Below are 16,161 nucleotides of genomic sequence, written 5' to 3' on the forward strand. Positions count from 1 at the left end.
TCCCACCTTGATGATAATGGACTGAACCTCTGAACCTGTAAGCCAGCCCCAATTAAATGTTGTCCTTATAAGAGTTGCCTTGGTCATGGTGTCTGTTCTCAGCAGTCAAACCCTGACTAAGACAACAAGATAGCACATGCCACATTTGCAGACCCTGAATTTGAGTCCTGGAACACACATGCATGCACAGTGGAGGGAGATAACCGACTCCCACAAGTTGCTCTCTGGCTTCCGCACGTGTGCATACATGTGCCTACGCAAAATAAATGAACAAATGTAAAACCCGAAACTAGAGACCCTACAGAACTTTGTCGGGAAAGGTGCTGAAAATAAGATATTCTCATCCCATGACTGATTATCTTTCTATCTTTCTCTAGGTATAAAAACTGCTAGGTCTCAAACCCAGGGCAAAGGGACTGAGGTGCCTGACTAACAATATCACAGCAGACACTGGGAGGCAAGTTCTCAGCAAGAACCTGTTCCAGTCATCCTGGCCAGCACACCCCACCCCTACCCTGCTGTCTCCAGATTACACACCCAATGCCTACCCCATGTCTCCAGCTCCTGAGCTTCCCTTCCCTTCCCTCATCTTCTCCGAGTAGCTCAGACATTTTGGCCACTCAGTCTCTTGGTGCCCTTGGTCTCTGGGTTCCCTTCTCTTCTTCTCTTCCTTCCTGCCCCCTCCTGTCATGGCTGTGCTGTCCCTTGTTTCTACAATAAATCTTTTCCTCAACCCATACCTGGGGGCATCATGTCCTTGATGATGATGATGATGATGATGATGATGATGCACATACACCAGCTTAGCCTAGCCCCTTCACTGCTACATAGGTACCCAAGAGAAATGGAGTGACAGACCACACGGATTATCAGGGGAAGGTCACAGTAGCATTATTCCTAACTACTAAACAGTACACAAAATCAACCTCCATCAGTTGGTAGACAATTGAGATGTGCTGGGTCCATAAAAATGGGATACCATTAAGTAAGAGGAGAGGGCAGTAACTGGCAAGTGCTTCGTTATAGATGATACTTAAGGCAGGGGCCCGATCTGGGTGAGCGCATTTGACTAACAGGGGCATATTCCCAAAGAGGATGAGTAAGAATTCCTCAGGAAGGAGAGTAGATTATAAAAAGACAAGAGCCTGTGACTGAACTTGAAGGGTCCCAACATTTACCGGCCTGGGTGGGAGAAAAGGCCAGCAAAGGAATCTAGGAAGGAAGGTTCGGTAGATAGAAGCTGGTGCCATGAGAAAATGTTGCTGATCAAAGTATTCTCTATATCAAGTGACTGGAGGCCGGATTCTTAGCTGTCATGAAAAGCAGGTGCTTCTGGGCTTGCTCAGCTCAGGACTGCGATGGGCCAAGTCACCTGTAAGTCACCTAAAAGAATTATCATAGTGGCCTGGTGACCTTGGCTGGTCCTCCATAAAGACTTTCAGCTGAAGCAACAACAACAACAACAAAAGACAATCTTCATAGCATGTTAACAAGAGAGTTATACCAGAAAAATACCCAGCCGGGCGTGGTGGCGCACGCCTTTAATCCCAGCACTCGGGAGGCAGAGGCAGGCGGATTTCTGAGTTCGAGACCAGCCTGGTCTACAGAGTGAGTTCCAGGACAGCCAGAGAAACCCTGTCTCGAAAAAACAAAAAAACAAAAAAACAAAAAAAGAAAGAAAGAAAAAAAGAAATATACCCAGTAGCTAATACTGTCTCAAATATTAACCTGTTAACAACCTAAGATAAGAGCAGCATCGAAGGATGAGGAGCTACTAGGGCACGCAGCGTGATTGACCCTTTTGTAGCCTGACCCGGGAGAAGCCTCGGCCCCCAAAGCCAAGACTTTACTCCTTTGGGTTCTGATTCTGCTTTGTTCTGATTGGACAAACAGTAGTCTATCAGAAAATACACACACACACACACACACACACACGCACACAGAGGCTTCAAAGTCAGCACATTTTCCCAGCCATCAAACAAAGGATCCATTACCTCCCTTATGATATTAATGTAACCGACAGAACTCAGGCTGATAAGTGCTAACAGCGATACTTTCTTACCACTAAAATGATGAACAAAGAAGTATTGAAAATTTTTTATATTTCACATCAGAGATGAAATACCAAACTTAGAAAGTACATCAAAGGGATTCCCTCCCTCCGTGTCTGTCTAACTGAAAAGCACACACACACACACACACACACACACACACACACACACACACACACACGCACGCGCCCTCAGCATCAGCACACGAGACTGGTGATCGGGAAAGCTGCAGACGGCTCCTAAGCAAGTGGGTCCAGCTGAGCTGAGGCACAGCGAGCACTCCCACCGCCACCCACACCTTGATGCTCAGGAGCCTCAGCTGGCCTGGCTGGCAAGTTAACAAGTCCTCTCTTGCCAATGCTGGTGAAGTTGGTATGATCCAGTGAATGGGAACTGTATCCCTGACCAGGAAGCAGTCGGTACACTGACTGAAGAAACACAGTGGGTATGAGGAGGATGGGGCGGCAACACAGCAGAAGAGAAACTAACACAACTACTTAAGTAAGTGGGGAAATGTTCCACAGGAGAGAGAAGAAAGAGAACTGACTTTGAGAAGACTGTTTCAGAGCACGCTGACCAGAAGAGTCAGGGCCTCGCCAAAGGAATAATTAGACACAGCGTCTACAGGATGTGGCCTGTGCTGGACTTTTCCAAGAGAAGCCAGAGAGTGGGTGGTTAGTTGGGGATCCAGAGTTGTTGATAGCCAGGCAGTGGTGGCGCACGCCTTTAATCCCAGCACTCGGGAGGCAGAAGCAGGCGGATTTCTGAGTTCAAGGCCAGCCTGGTCTACAGAGTGAGTTCCAGGACAGCCAGGGCCACACACAGAGAAACCCTGTTGTCAATAAAGCTGGGCTTGGTGGCACATGTCCACCTTTAATCTTAATACTCAGGAAACAGAGACGGAGCTATGCAGAGAAACCCTGTCTCAAAAAAACTAAAAGAGTCGTCAAACTTAGGGCAGTTAAATGTTGGGATATTTCTGTAGTTTTAATGTAGCCAAGAGGATTTCAGAAAGCCTAAAATTGTCATTGGTAAAAGATCTGTGTCACTCAAACAGCAGTCCCAAGTGGAGATGGTTTTATTTGGTGGTCCTTTCTGTCTAGTCGGGGTCATACACTGTTTACATCCTAACACTCTGTAAATACTCCTTCTGCTCTGTGTAAAGCACATTTGCCTGGCAGTCACAAAGGAGGCCATATGCTTTCACAACAGCAGATTTCAAATGACAACAGAAAACGCTTCTTTTTTTTTTTTTAAGATTTATCTATGTATGTATTTATTTAATGTATATGAGTACACTGTAGCTGTACAGATGATTGTGAGCTTTCATGTGGTTGCTGGAATCTGAGGTTTAGGATTTCTGCTTGCTCCAGTCTGCTCACTTCGCACGCTCTGGCTGCTGGGATTTGAACTCAGGACCTTTGGAAGAGCAGTCAGTGCTCTGACCTGCTTAGCCATCTCGCCAGCCCCCGAAAATGCTTTTTTTTTTTTTTTTTTTTTTTTTTTTGGTTTTTCGAGACAGGGTTTCTCTGTGTAGCCCTGGCTGTCCTGGAACTCCCTTTGTAGACCAGGTTGGCCTTGAACTCAGAAATCCGCCTGCCTCTGCCTCCCAAGTGAAAATGCTTCTTTTAAAGATCAGATTGACAAACATTAAGAAGCAGAGCCAGAGTGGGGGTGTGCTCCTTTAGTCCCAGAACTCAGGAGGCAGAGGCAAGCAGATTCTGGGAGTCTAAGGCCGGTGGGGTCTGCACAGTGAGTTCCAGGATAACAAGGGCAAATAGTGAGGCCCCACCTCAAAAAGGAGGAGGAAGTGAGGAAGGAGGAGCAGAAAGAGCCTGTGCTAAGGGAGATGTAATGGAACAACAGGTCTGAAGTACACCAAAGTCACAGGGTGGTTTGTAATAGTTTCTTAAATAGATTGTTAGAGGCATAGCAACACTCACCTATCACCCCAGCTACCTGCAAGGCTGAGACAGAAAATGTGCCATTTCAAAGAATTACTCTTAAAGACAGTGGATGAGCAGACCCCATCATAGCAACTCTGGCCACTGTCAGCTCTTGCCAAGGCTCCATGGTTCTAGTCACTTTTCTTCCTCCAGTACTTGTCTCTCTTTAAAGATTCATTTATCACTTATTTTATGTGTATGTACCACATATGTCCTGGTGCCTGCGGAAGCCAGAAGAAGGGGGCCTGATCTCCGTAAATGTAGTTGAAAATGGCTGTGAGCCACCCCCCCTGGGTACTAGGAACTAAGTCCTGGATCCTCTACAGGACTAGCAAATATTCTAACTACAGAGCCATCTTGCCAGGTCCCCAGACCAAAAAGTTTGCCTATCAATGGGGGAAGGACTAATAAATATAAGTAAGTATGTCAGTACTGAGAGGTCAAGTCATGTCTGTAGAAAGTGTAGAAAGAGCTGGTGGTGGCCCTGGCCAATTAAATTAATTAAATGAAAAAGGGAATTGCTGGGTGAGGGAGCAATTCATATGTGTGCATATATACATATATAATGCATATGTGTACATGTATATACATGCGTAAAATGCACATATAATTTGTGAGTGTATGTATATATGTGTGTGTGTATATATATATATTCCCTTCTGTAAAGCAAATAAATTTATTATCTTTTTTTATATATTATATATCTGTTTATTCCTATGTGTAAGACACGCATATCTTTCTTAATGTTTACTTGATTATGGAGAAGGGTGTATAAGTTTATAGCATTGACCAAATGATATGGCTTACATAGTGGTGGTCAAGGAAGAATGTATAAATGAGAGCATAATAGGAAATAAAAATAAAAGCAGATAAGCTAAATAGAAAATAATATCTGTAAAGTGTAATGAATATGAACAGATCAAACATCTAGCCATTCTGTTACTGCAAATCTGTAAAACTGAATATGCACACAGTGGGGACCGGGAACTCTGTCATTTGTGTGATAGATTTTTGTTCTGGGAGGAAAAAAAAATTAATTGACACTTCACATGGTTTGTTCTAAATATGGCAAACCAGTTGCCGAATGTTTCTCTGCTTCATTTTGCCTGTCAGTGATGTGGAAGCAGGAGCCACCTATTTGGGGGATTATGTTTGCAAGACAATGTTAGCAGCTTCAACTCTCAAGGCACACCCCATGCCCTACATGCTGTTGAATCAGGGTTATTTTCAATAAATCATGTCAGGTAAAGAGGTTGGGTACATGGCCATTAATGCAACTGACCATTGGTACGCACTGCTGTACCAATTCAATTACCATTGAGATCAGAAAGGCAAAACTATTTCACTGTGTAGTTCCTCCTGTTCTTACTGGTATGGACAGGTTATAAGATACAAAGAAATGTGTGCAGTCCAGTCTGCTCCTGATCCAGTCCTGTGCGCTTTTAGTCTAATGTATTATTTTTTTAAAAGACTTATTTATTTATTATATTTAAGTACACTGTAGCTGTCTTTGTAGCTGTCTTCAGACACTCCAGAAGAGGGCATCAGATCTTGTTACAGATGGTTGTGAGCCACCATGTGGTTACTGGGACCTGAACTCAGGACCTTTGGAAGAGCAGTCGGGTGCTCTTACCCACTGAGCCATCTCACCAGCCCTAATGTATTATTTTTATGCACAGGTTCTTTAGAGCTCTGCTTATGACTTGAGTCCAGCAGTGCATCTGCCAAAAGGAATCCTTCTCATTTCTAGCAAAAAGGGACATATGGCTTTCCCATCTACATGTGCCCATGGTGCCTATCAGCATATCAAGGTCCGTGCTAGACGACAGGCTCCCTTAGTCCCTGCTCACAAGTCCTCGTCATGCACTTCAAAGCCCCCAGGGCAGCTCACAGGTTCCTTCTCTCCCAGGTACCCATTCCCTGATAACACTGAAGATTTTCCCCCTGCTGCTTCTTTCTGCTTTCCTAAGAGGGCCTTGGCTGTGTGGAATAAAAGGTTCCCTTTCCACCCACAGAGTGATTGCTTTAGTTTCTTTACTTTGTCCCTTACATTCAGTCTCAAATCAAACAAACAAAACTGTTCTCCAAAACATTACTGGCAATAGTAAACACTATACAAGTAAACCAACAAAAAGCAAAGTATTCACCACAGGGAACTGCTTAAATAAATCGTGACACTTCCTTTATCAGTAACCTTTGAATGTAGTCATTAAAAAAAAAAAAAAGATAACCCAATTTAAATATTACACAATGAATAAATAATATGTACACTTTATGTTTTTACTGAAAGACAGACAGACAGACATGTGAAAGAGCCCCGTGGAACAACCTATGGAAGCTGATTCTCTCTTTCGTCATGTATGTTCAGGGAGGTTGAACTCAGGTCACCGGGCAGCAAATGTCTTTACCCATTGTCTCACCCTTGCCAACCAAATATTTGCAACTTTTAACTATCAGTCTTCCAATTTTGTAACTTTGTGAAGCAATCTTTTCTGGTCTCATAGACATGTTCTTTTTAAAGGCTGTCACGTGACCCTTCCTGGGAGACATGAACGTACATCACTTCACACCAGGTACGGAACCAACAGAAGAAACAGTCCCAACAAGTCTAGCTTTGGGTTTACAGTGAGTAACACTGGGGTCACTTGCAAGATTATGGGCAACTGAAGAGCGGCTATGTCACTGAAAAGTCTCCCGCTAGCAACTGTTAAGGGCTTAACTATTCCAAGGAAGGACTTGACACAAGCTGTTATCACAGAGAAAGGAGCCTCCCTTGAGGAAATGCCTCCATGATATCCAGCTGTGGGGCATTTTCTCAATTAGTGATCAAGGGTGGGAGGGCCCATGGTGGGTGGTGCCATCCTGGGCTGGTAGTCCTGGGTTCTATGAGAAAGCAAGCTGAGCAAGCCAGGGGAAGCAAGCCAGTAAGCAGCTCCCCTCCATGGCCTCTGCATCAGCTCCTGCCTCCAGGTTTCTGCCCTGTGTGAATTCCTGTCCTGACTTCCTTTGGTGATGAACAGCAATGTGGAAGTGTAAGCTGAATAAACCCTTTCCTCCCCTACTTGCTTCTTGGTCATGGAGTTTTGTGCAGAAGTAGAAATCCTGACTAAGACAAGGTTTTTTTTTTTTTGTTTTTCGAGACAGGGTTTCTCTGTATAGCCCTGGCTATCCTGGAATTCACTCTGTAGACCAGGCTGGCCTCGAACTCAGAAATCCTCCTGCCTCTGCCTCCCAAGTGCTGGGATTAAAGGCATGCGCCACCACGCCCAGCTTTCAAATATTTAAAAAAAAAAAAATCTTAAAGGGTATGAAGTAGTATTTAATTGTGGCTTCACTTTGGATTTTATAGGGTTTTTTTTCCAAGTTTAATTTTCTTACTTAAGATCTATCTATCTATCTAGGTTTTTCAAGACCGAGTTACTCCATATAGCTCTGGCTGTCCTGGAACTTGCTCTGTAGACCAGGCTGGCCTCAGACCTACAAAGACCCCCCTGCCTCTGCCTCCCCTGTGTGTGGCTTATTATTTAAAGCACAGGAATGGGACTTTGTTTCCTTCACCACAAGCCAGGGACAGCTCCTCAGCTGCAATGCTCAGATTGAAGGCAACAGCCGCCTAGTTGCTTTTATGCTTCTGTTTGTTTATTTGTTTGTTTGGTTGATGAGGTGTCACTGTATAGCACTGACTGGCTTGGCACTTGCTATGTAGAGCAGGATGGCCCCAAATGTGTATAGCTCTTCCCACTGCAGCCTCCTGATGGTGGGATTACAGATTACCCCATTACCCCCAGGCTGCTCATTTCTTTACTCCTGGCTTTTTATATGGTGCCTGGCACACAACCGGCACTCAGTAAAGAATAAATACACATTCTCACTAAGTACAAAAGACTACAGTGGCATATGACTTTACCATTTGGGGGAATAAATCTATATAGAAGTGACACCTTACAGAATATTTGTAAGTGCACACATAAAAGCATAAAGACACATCGTTTTTGAAGTCTTAGGTTATACAGGTTGTTCCAGGACAAACCCAGGATGATCAACTGTTTGTGATGGTGCGACATCCAGTTAAGGAAAATAACGTCATAGTCACCCTACCTTGTTGGCAAGGTGCTCTTCAGAAATTCCTGCGTGATGCAGTCAGGGACTCTGTGCTTCCCAAGTTCTAGGCAGCATCACTGAGAACAATATATAAACTCAGAACACGGCCATACCCCGGTTTCATGCTGGAAAGTCATTCATTAATATTAGTCATCTTATCATAGTAGTGGGCATTTGAAATTGCCCAATTAGTTAATATGTGTGTGGGCGACTGTTATATATCAGATGACAAGCCATTACTTCCTCCCAGATGAAGGAAATGAGGGCTATCCTGCCTTTTCATTCACTTCCCACAGAGCAAGGTTAAACACAGTATTCATCACTCTTTTTCCCAAGCTAAGAGTTTGTCTGAATATATTGACCCATGGACTTAGGTGAATCTCTGATACCCATGGGGGTAAAGGACTGGCAATAAAGAGGGGTGCTGAGATGGGAGCTCCCTACTGTCCCTGCTGTCCCTTCCTCCTTGAATTATGCTGGGTTCTCCATGTTTGGGAGCCCCCTGTACAGCTCAGAAGGTGGCTGGCATTTCTCGAGAAGCTCCTCTGGATTCCTCAACAATCAAAGATTGTTAACATCCCTGGAAAACACTGGTGGGAGTACCCAGGAGAAAGAGGGTGAGCCTGTAATCTCTGAACTCAGGAGGCCTGGGCAGCAACAATGTACACACAGAGCAGGTGAAAGAGCCACATCCACACAATGGGAGAACTGTTGCAGGAGAGAAAGCAGGGTGACCATCTTCAAGGACGGTCTGGCAGGGGACATTCTTTCTCCTTGGTTTTCTGTGCTTGAGAAAGGCAGGGAGAAGGGGAAGGGACATCACCCACCTTTCCCCTGAGAGCAATTGTCGGTCCAAACTCACCTGTACTAAAATAACAGGAAAAGCTACAGATTAAACAGGAGATGAAATATTTTAATGGGTTGTGCTGAAGTGTTGACACCTGGAACCACATGAATGACTCTTTGGGCAGGGTTACCGTAGGGTTGTCTGTGGGGAAATCGATACCCAGAAAGCAAGAGGATTTCTAGAGAGAGTGGTAGTGGTTATTGGAGGAGAAAAATTAAACTGTCCTATATTTATGCTTCACAGGTTGATACCCCTCACCCTGACTATAGACGACCAGGATTTTCTAGTCTGTTCCCCTTAAAGTATAAGCATGGAGAGGCCAGGACTTAGGCAATGACCTACACTGGCATAGCCTTTCAGTGAGTAAATATATTTACTCTATATCTAAATAGCTAGATGATCCAAAAACCACATAGTAAGATTTGTCTGTCTTTATGTTTAGTTCACAATGTGCTTGGGGACCGAAAGTTTGCATTTCCCTCAAACCCATACACTGAATCCTTAACCTTCAATGTGCCGGTCTTTGGAAATGCAGCTCTTGGGAGGTCTCCTTTTGCTTTCTGCTGCTTTGGTAAATACCGTGACCCAAAGCAACCTGGAGGATGGTGGGAAGGGTTTATTCTATCTTAAAACACCCAGGTAACAGTGCATTCCTGAGGGAGTTCATGACAGGGCTTCAAGGAAGCAACCTGGAGGCAGGGACTGAAGGCTGAGTGAGCACTGGAGTATTGCTGCTCCAGTAGGCTTGCTTGCTCTCCCAGCTTGCTCTCCCTGGCTTTCTCAGCCTACTTTTTAAATATGGCCCGGGACCACCTGCCTGCCCAGGGGTAGCACCATCCACAGTGAGCTGGGCCCTCCCACAGCAACCATTAAACAGGAAAATGCCCCCACGGGTGTAGAGACAACTCCTCTGCTCTGTTGAGGTTCCCTCTTCCTTGGTGACTCTGGTTTGTATCATACTCTCAAAACTAGGAGATGCAGGTTAACTGATTTAGTGGGATCCGTGGCTTTGTAAGAGGTAGAAGGGGAGATCTTTCCTCTCTCAAGTGACCTACATAGGCCATGTGAGGACATAGCAATAAGGTGGCCGTGTGTAGCACAAGAGAGAAAATCCTCACCAGGAACCAAATGGACCAGCACTGTCTTAGTTAGGGTGTTTTTTTTTTTTTTTAAAGATTTATTTCATGTATATGAGTACACTGTAGGTGTCTTCAGACACACCAGAAGAGGGTGTCCATTACAGATGGTTATGAGCCACCATGTGGTTGCTGGGAATTGAACTTAGAACCTCTGAAAGAGCAGTTGGTACTCTTAACCGCTGAGCCATCTCTCCAGCCCTTAGTTAGGGTTTTACTGCTGTAAACACACACCATGACCAAGGCAAGTCATAAAACAAAAAACAAAAAACAACAAAAAAACCCATTTAATTGGGACTGGCTTACAAGTTCAGAGGTTCAGTCCATTATCATCAAGGTGGGAGCATGGCAGCATCCAGGCAGGCATGGCACAGGCAGAGCTGAGAGTTCTATGTCTTCATCCAAAGGCTGCTAGTGGAAGACTGACTTCCAGGCAACTAGGGTGAGGATCTTATGCCCACACCCACAGTGACACACCTACTCCAACCAGGTCACACCTATTCCAAGGTCACACCTCCAAATGGTGCCACTCCCTGGTCCATGAATATACAAACCATCACAGGCACCTAACCTCACTCTAATACTTGGAGAGATAAATGTCTGTCGTTTAAACCACTGCAGGGCTTTATTCCAGCACATGCAGCTCACTACAACAAAGTTAAGAGACCTTAGGAAAAGGGATGCATACATATTCTTGTTTGTTTGTTTGTTTGTTTGAGACAGGGTCTTGCTGTGGGGCCCAAACAAGCCTCAAAGCCTGCATTCTTCTGTTCCCACTTCCCCAGTGCTGGAGCGTCAAGAATGTGATACCGGCTGCGATTACACACTTTCCTAAAGACCAATTCAGCTAGTGAACAAAAAGGAGTGGAAAGACATGCCATTTCAGAAGATTGGGCCTGAGGTGACAGTAACTTAGCCACAGTCACAGCAGCAGAAGCCAAAGGAAGTGAATGACAGGAGGTAAAAGAAGACTTGAAGCAGGAACCAAGCAGCTTGCTCATTTGAATAATTGCTGGCTGATGAGCTCCCAGTTCAGGAATCCTAGGGGAAACTGAAAGAGAGAAGCCTGGGTTTTCAGTTTGGGTTTTGAAAGAGAAGATAGTCTTTGGTGGGGAGAACAGAGGTGAGTTTAGTTGTAGATAGATGCCTAGAAACATGAATATCCATTTGAAGATGTGTAAATGGAGCTTTAAGGACTGGACAGGACAGGACAGGACAGGGCTGGTCTGGAAATAAACGTGTTGGGTGTGGAGAGCATTAAAGATGGTCAAAGAAGCCTCAGAGTAGTTGAGATTATATGGAGGGGAAGTAAAGAGTGGACCGGCCCATGCCGAAACGCTGCGGGGCGTGGGGATTTAAGGGCTGGGAGTTGGAGAAACGGTTCAGTGGTTATGAGAACTTGTTCTTCCAAAGGACCTAGGTTCAGTTCCCAGCGCGTGCCCACGTGGCTCACAACCATCGATAACTTCAAACCCAGGGGATTCGATGCCCTCTTCTGAACCCTGAAAGCACCAGGCATCTGTGTGGTGCACAAACATACATGCAAGTTAAAACATTCATTCATATAAAATAATATTTAAAAATCTAATAAAAGCTTTAAAAAAAAAACCAAAGGACTAAGAAAAAAAATAAAGATTTAAGGGCTGAGTAGAGGAACAGGAGGCAGCTAGAGGCTAGAGAGAACTGATTAGAAAAACACAGTCAGGAAGCCTAAAAAAACACAATGTTTCACCAGAGAGACAGGGATATAGCCTGTATGGAGTCCTACATTCTATTCCGCATGTGTGTGTGTGTGTGTGTGTGCACGCGCGCTGAGATGGATGCTTGATAGTGCTACAGGAAACTCACCTTACTGTATCCCTTTATAACAATTCACCCATTGGACCAAAAAATCTGAAACCTGTGGTCCATAAGCTACTTGCCCAACAGGCCAGTGGTCTCTCTCCTTCCCTTCCCTCCCCTTTCTCTCTCCCCTCCTCTTCTTCCTCTTCCTCCTCTTTCCTCTCCTTTTCTCTCACCCTTGCTGACCTTAGCCTTTCAAGAACTAGGATCCAAGGCAAGCACCGTGATGCCTGGCTCAGACCAGTGAACCTTCAAGTGTGTTTACCAGACTTTAAGCAATGTCAGTATCACCTAGGAACCTGAGAGAAATACCAATTTAGGGGCTCACTCCCAAAACTCAGTTTCTCAGTCAGAAACACTGGTGTGTGGTCCTGCAAACTTTATTATACACTCTCTGGCTGACTCAGAAGTTCACTAAAAATTAGAAAACACTGCATCACACGCTGCTTAGCACACAACAGCTATGCCTCTAGGAACTCCCCCCTTTTTGTTAAAGACATTTTATTATTCTATTTTTTGAAGTTACTTGAGCATAAGCAGCAGGGCTTTGTCAGTATTGCACATTTTTAAAATAACCATGGGCCCTAATTTGATCTAATGTCCCTACCCTTCAACAAAACAACCAAAGAATTTACTACTTACCAATATTTCCCTCTGATGGGGATACAATTTTATCCCTATATTTTCTGCTTGTTCACAGCATTGGAGTATACGTGTGCTCTGGGACCCCATAGCTCTCTCTGTATGTGCCTTTTCCGTGGTTTCTGTCAACTAGGAACTCAACAAACTCTTACATCTGACAGTTTAAATTCCTACGACACATATTGTTGGTAAAACTGCAAATCGGTACAACTTAAGACAATTTGGTACCATTTGCCAAAATAACAATAAAAACATAGATTTGATCCAATAATCCTGCTTCTGGGAATTTACCCCACGGATTTATCTGCACACACAAGTGGGTATCTCTCATCTCAGCCAGAAGCCCCAGTCAATAAAACCCTAGGTTCAGGTTACCCTTCTCAGCCCCTCAGGGCTTCTTTAACCTGGAGGCGTCATTGCTCCTTCTGCCAGGTGCAGGCTCCACTACCCGGTCAATTAAATGCTCTATCAGAGGCTCCATCAGCTCACTCCAGTGACCCTCTCCTCGTGAATCACGCTGGTTGGCTAATCAACACCTCCTCACACCTGCAGCCGGGGGCTGGTCACCAGCGCCGCCCACTGGGAGCGGTTGAGAGCAGCGGCGGACAACCCCTCAACCTCAGCGATTTTCAAGCCCGCCGACCACGCGGCCCGGCCTCTCAGTTCTATCCCTCCCTTCCCCTCTCTTCCCTCTCTCCCCTTCTCTGAGGGAAAGGGAGCCCGGCTCCTCCAGGGTTCTGTGCGACAGTGCCCTGACCCGGGCGCGCGGCTGCCCCGAGATGGGCGGGACGGGTCCTCCGGGGGCGGGCCGCGGTGGGGGCGGGGCCATGGAGGGGGCGGGGCCGGCGGGGTACTAACCCCGGTGTGGGCGACGCCGTCGCTGCAGTCGCTTGAGCAGCTGGAACTGGAGTCGGAGTCGCCGGGGCCGCTCGCCGCTCGCGCGTGGCTCCGCCGGGCCCGTAGCCATGGAGGACTTTATCGTGATCTCCGACGACAGTGGCTCCGAGAGCTCGGCCGGGACCCGCTCGGGCAGGGCGCGGAGGCTGCGCCGGGCCCTGTCTCGGACCCCCGGCGCGCTGCCCCGCCGAACCGTGGTGAGTGAATCCACTGCCGCTCGCCACGCCCGACGGGAGCCGAGCGTCGCCCCCTCCGGGCCTCGGCGTTGCGACCCTGGCTCCCCGCCGCCGTGTCTTCCCGCCTTTGGCGGCCTCGGGCCTCGAGGAGCGCGGCGGCGCCGCTGGCAAGGCAGGCCTCGGGCTGGCCAGCGCTGAGCCCTACAGGGTTGTGCGGCGGAGCCGGCCGAGCACATGGGCGACCCACGGAGCACCAGTGCGAGCTGCCAAGCGGTGGCCGCCGGTGGCCTCCGGCCCGAGCTGGTTCCAGAGCTTTGGCAGCGGGAGGAGTGGGGGTCCTGGCCAGGCCGCAGCCGCCACCCGGACCTCGAGGCGGGCGCGCGGGAGCGCGTAATTGTTTGGCTTGTGATGGGCACAGATGTGTGCAAGGAGGTAACAGGAGCTCGGGCTGCGAGCGAGGGGAGCGCCGCCCTTGGCACGGTGGCGGCTGCGCTGCAGGGCCTAGTTCCCGAGCTAGGGCCCCGATTTTTGAGTTGTGGAGAAGGACAGTTTATTTTGCTTTGCAGATGCGAATCACATACAAAGCCCGGGGGCGGGGCACTCCCACCTTTGTTTTTCCTCCAGGTTCTTTATCTGTGTCCCTGCTCCTGAAGTGATGGAATAAAAATATCTGTGGTCTCTGCCTTTCTAGAACTCTCCACAGAAATTTAGTGACCCCTACCATGATCCACATGCTGTGGCTTCAATTAGTCAAGGGATCCTTCTCTGTTCCTAATATGGTCCTAAATCAATGTCAGCTACTCTGTAAGCGTGTAAACCACTTTTTGAGTGCTCATTCATTCTAGGTTGCCTTTGGGAAGTTGGAGGGTTTTCCGACACCCAAAGGTAGGTGTCTTAGGATTACTGTTGCTGTGATGAAACACCATGACCCAAAGCAACTTGGAGAGAAATTGGTTTATTTAGTTTATACTTCACTGTTCATACTAAAGAAGTCAGGACAAGAATTCAAGCAGGGCAGGAACTTGGAAGCAGAGACTGTGTAGAGGCCGTATGGTGAAGTGATGCTTTCTTTACCATCTTGCTACCTCTGGCTTGCTCAACCTACTTTCTCACAGAAACCAGGACCACTAGCCCAGGGGTGGCTCCACCCACAATAGGCTGGGTCTTCCCACAGCAGTCACTAGTTAAGGAAATGCCCTACAGACTTGTTTACAGCTGGATCTTAGGATATAAATTTTCAATTGAGGTTCCTTTACTGTAGCTTGTTACAAGTTGATGTAAAACTAACCGGCACAATATGTGTTCTCTCTCTTAGGAGAGGAACTTAATTTTTGCATTTTTGTATTATCTATCTTGTAAATATACCTTTATAGCTAGTTTATCTTTTTTCTTTTTTCAAGACAGGGTTTCTCTGTGTAGCCCCGGCTGTCCTGGAACTCACTCTGAAGACCAGGCTGGCCTTGAACTCAGAAATCCTCCTGCCTCTGCCTCCCAAATGTTGAAATCAAAGGCATGCACCGCCACTGCTGGGCTGCTAGTTTATCTTTTAACAATAACTTTACTGTGGTATGATTCATCCATATAATACATTGGGTTGTACAACCATCATAATTAATAAATTGTTTACTTCACTCTGATAGGAAACCTTGGAAACCTTGCTCTCGAGGTCCATAAACATCTTTGGAAAAGTGACATTTTTACCTCCTTGAATTATAAACATAATTTTAAGTAGAGATTAAAGAAATTAGGGTTATAAGCAATAACTTTACCATTTCCTTTGTCTGGAGAGCTAGTGTGTGTGTGTGTGTGTGTCTGTATTACTATAGAAAAATTTCCCTATATGCACAAAAGTATTTAAATGTCTAATTCTTTTCTAATGGGATTGTACTTTTTTTTTCTGAGGCAGGGTCTTCTGTAGTTCAGGCTAGCCTCAAATTTGCTGTGTAGCTAAGGATGACCCTGACTTCTGACTCCCCTTCCACCTCCTGAATATTGAGATTACAGTTGTGCTTGGCTTATGGGCCTCAAGGCAGGCATTATACAAACTGACGTATCCCCATTTATGAGATTGTAGTAACTTCTAAAAATCTCTTAATAATTTAGGTGTTTAAACACCTCTACCATATTTAGATTATAGACTATTTTGTTGATATTGCTGTTCCGTGTATATAATAAGTATCCTGGCACATGGTAATTTATCAATTTCATGTTCTGACATTAAAAAACAAATGATTCAGCTGAGCCTGTTTGCTCTTGCTAGTGAAGATGGAGATGGGACTGTCTGTAGTATAAGTTCCTTACAATGGAATATGTGCTACCCCAGTTTTTGATTGGGTTTTCTTGATAGCTATTTTTTTTAAAGATTTATTTATTTATTTATTTATTTATTATATGTAAGTACACTGTAGCTGTCTTCAGACACTCCAGAAGAGGGTGTCAGATCTTGTTACGGATGGTTGTGAGCCACCATGTGGTTGCTGGGATTTGAACTCTGGACCTTCAGAAGAGCAGTCGGGTGCTCTT

At 45.9% G+C, this 16,161-nt stretch overlaps 1 protein-coding gene across 1 annotated transcript in view; it reads left to right on the forward strand.

Moving 5' to 3' along the window:
* The first annotated feature begins 13,439 nt into the window (after positions 1-13,439).
* Simc1 (SUMO interacting motifs containing 1) overlaps positions 13,440-16,161 on the forward strand; it is a 49,681-nt gene continuing 46,959 nt past the window's right edge. The window contains 1 exon segment of the mRNA XM_021215409.2: positions 13,440-13,659. Coding sequence (XP_021071068.1) covers positions 13,531-13,659 — 129 coding nt within the window. The 5' untranslated portion in view covers positions 13,440-13,530.

This window comes from Mus pahari, chromosome 16 (genome assembly GCF_900095145.1).
Source record: "Mus pahari chromosome 16, PAHARI_EIJ_v1.1, whole genome shotgun sequence".
NCBI lineage: Eukaryota > Metazoa > Chordata > Mammalia > Rodentia > Muridae > Mus > Mus pahari.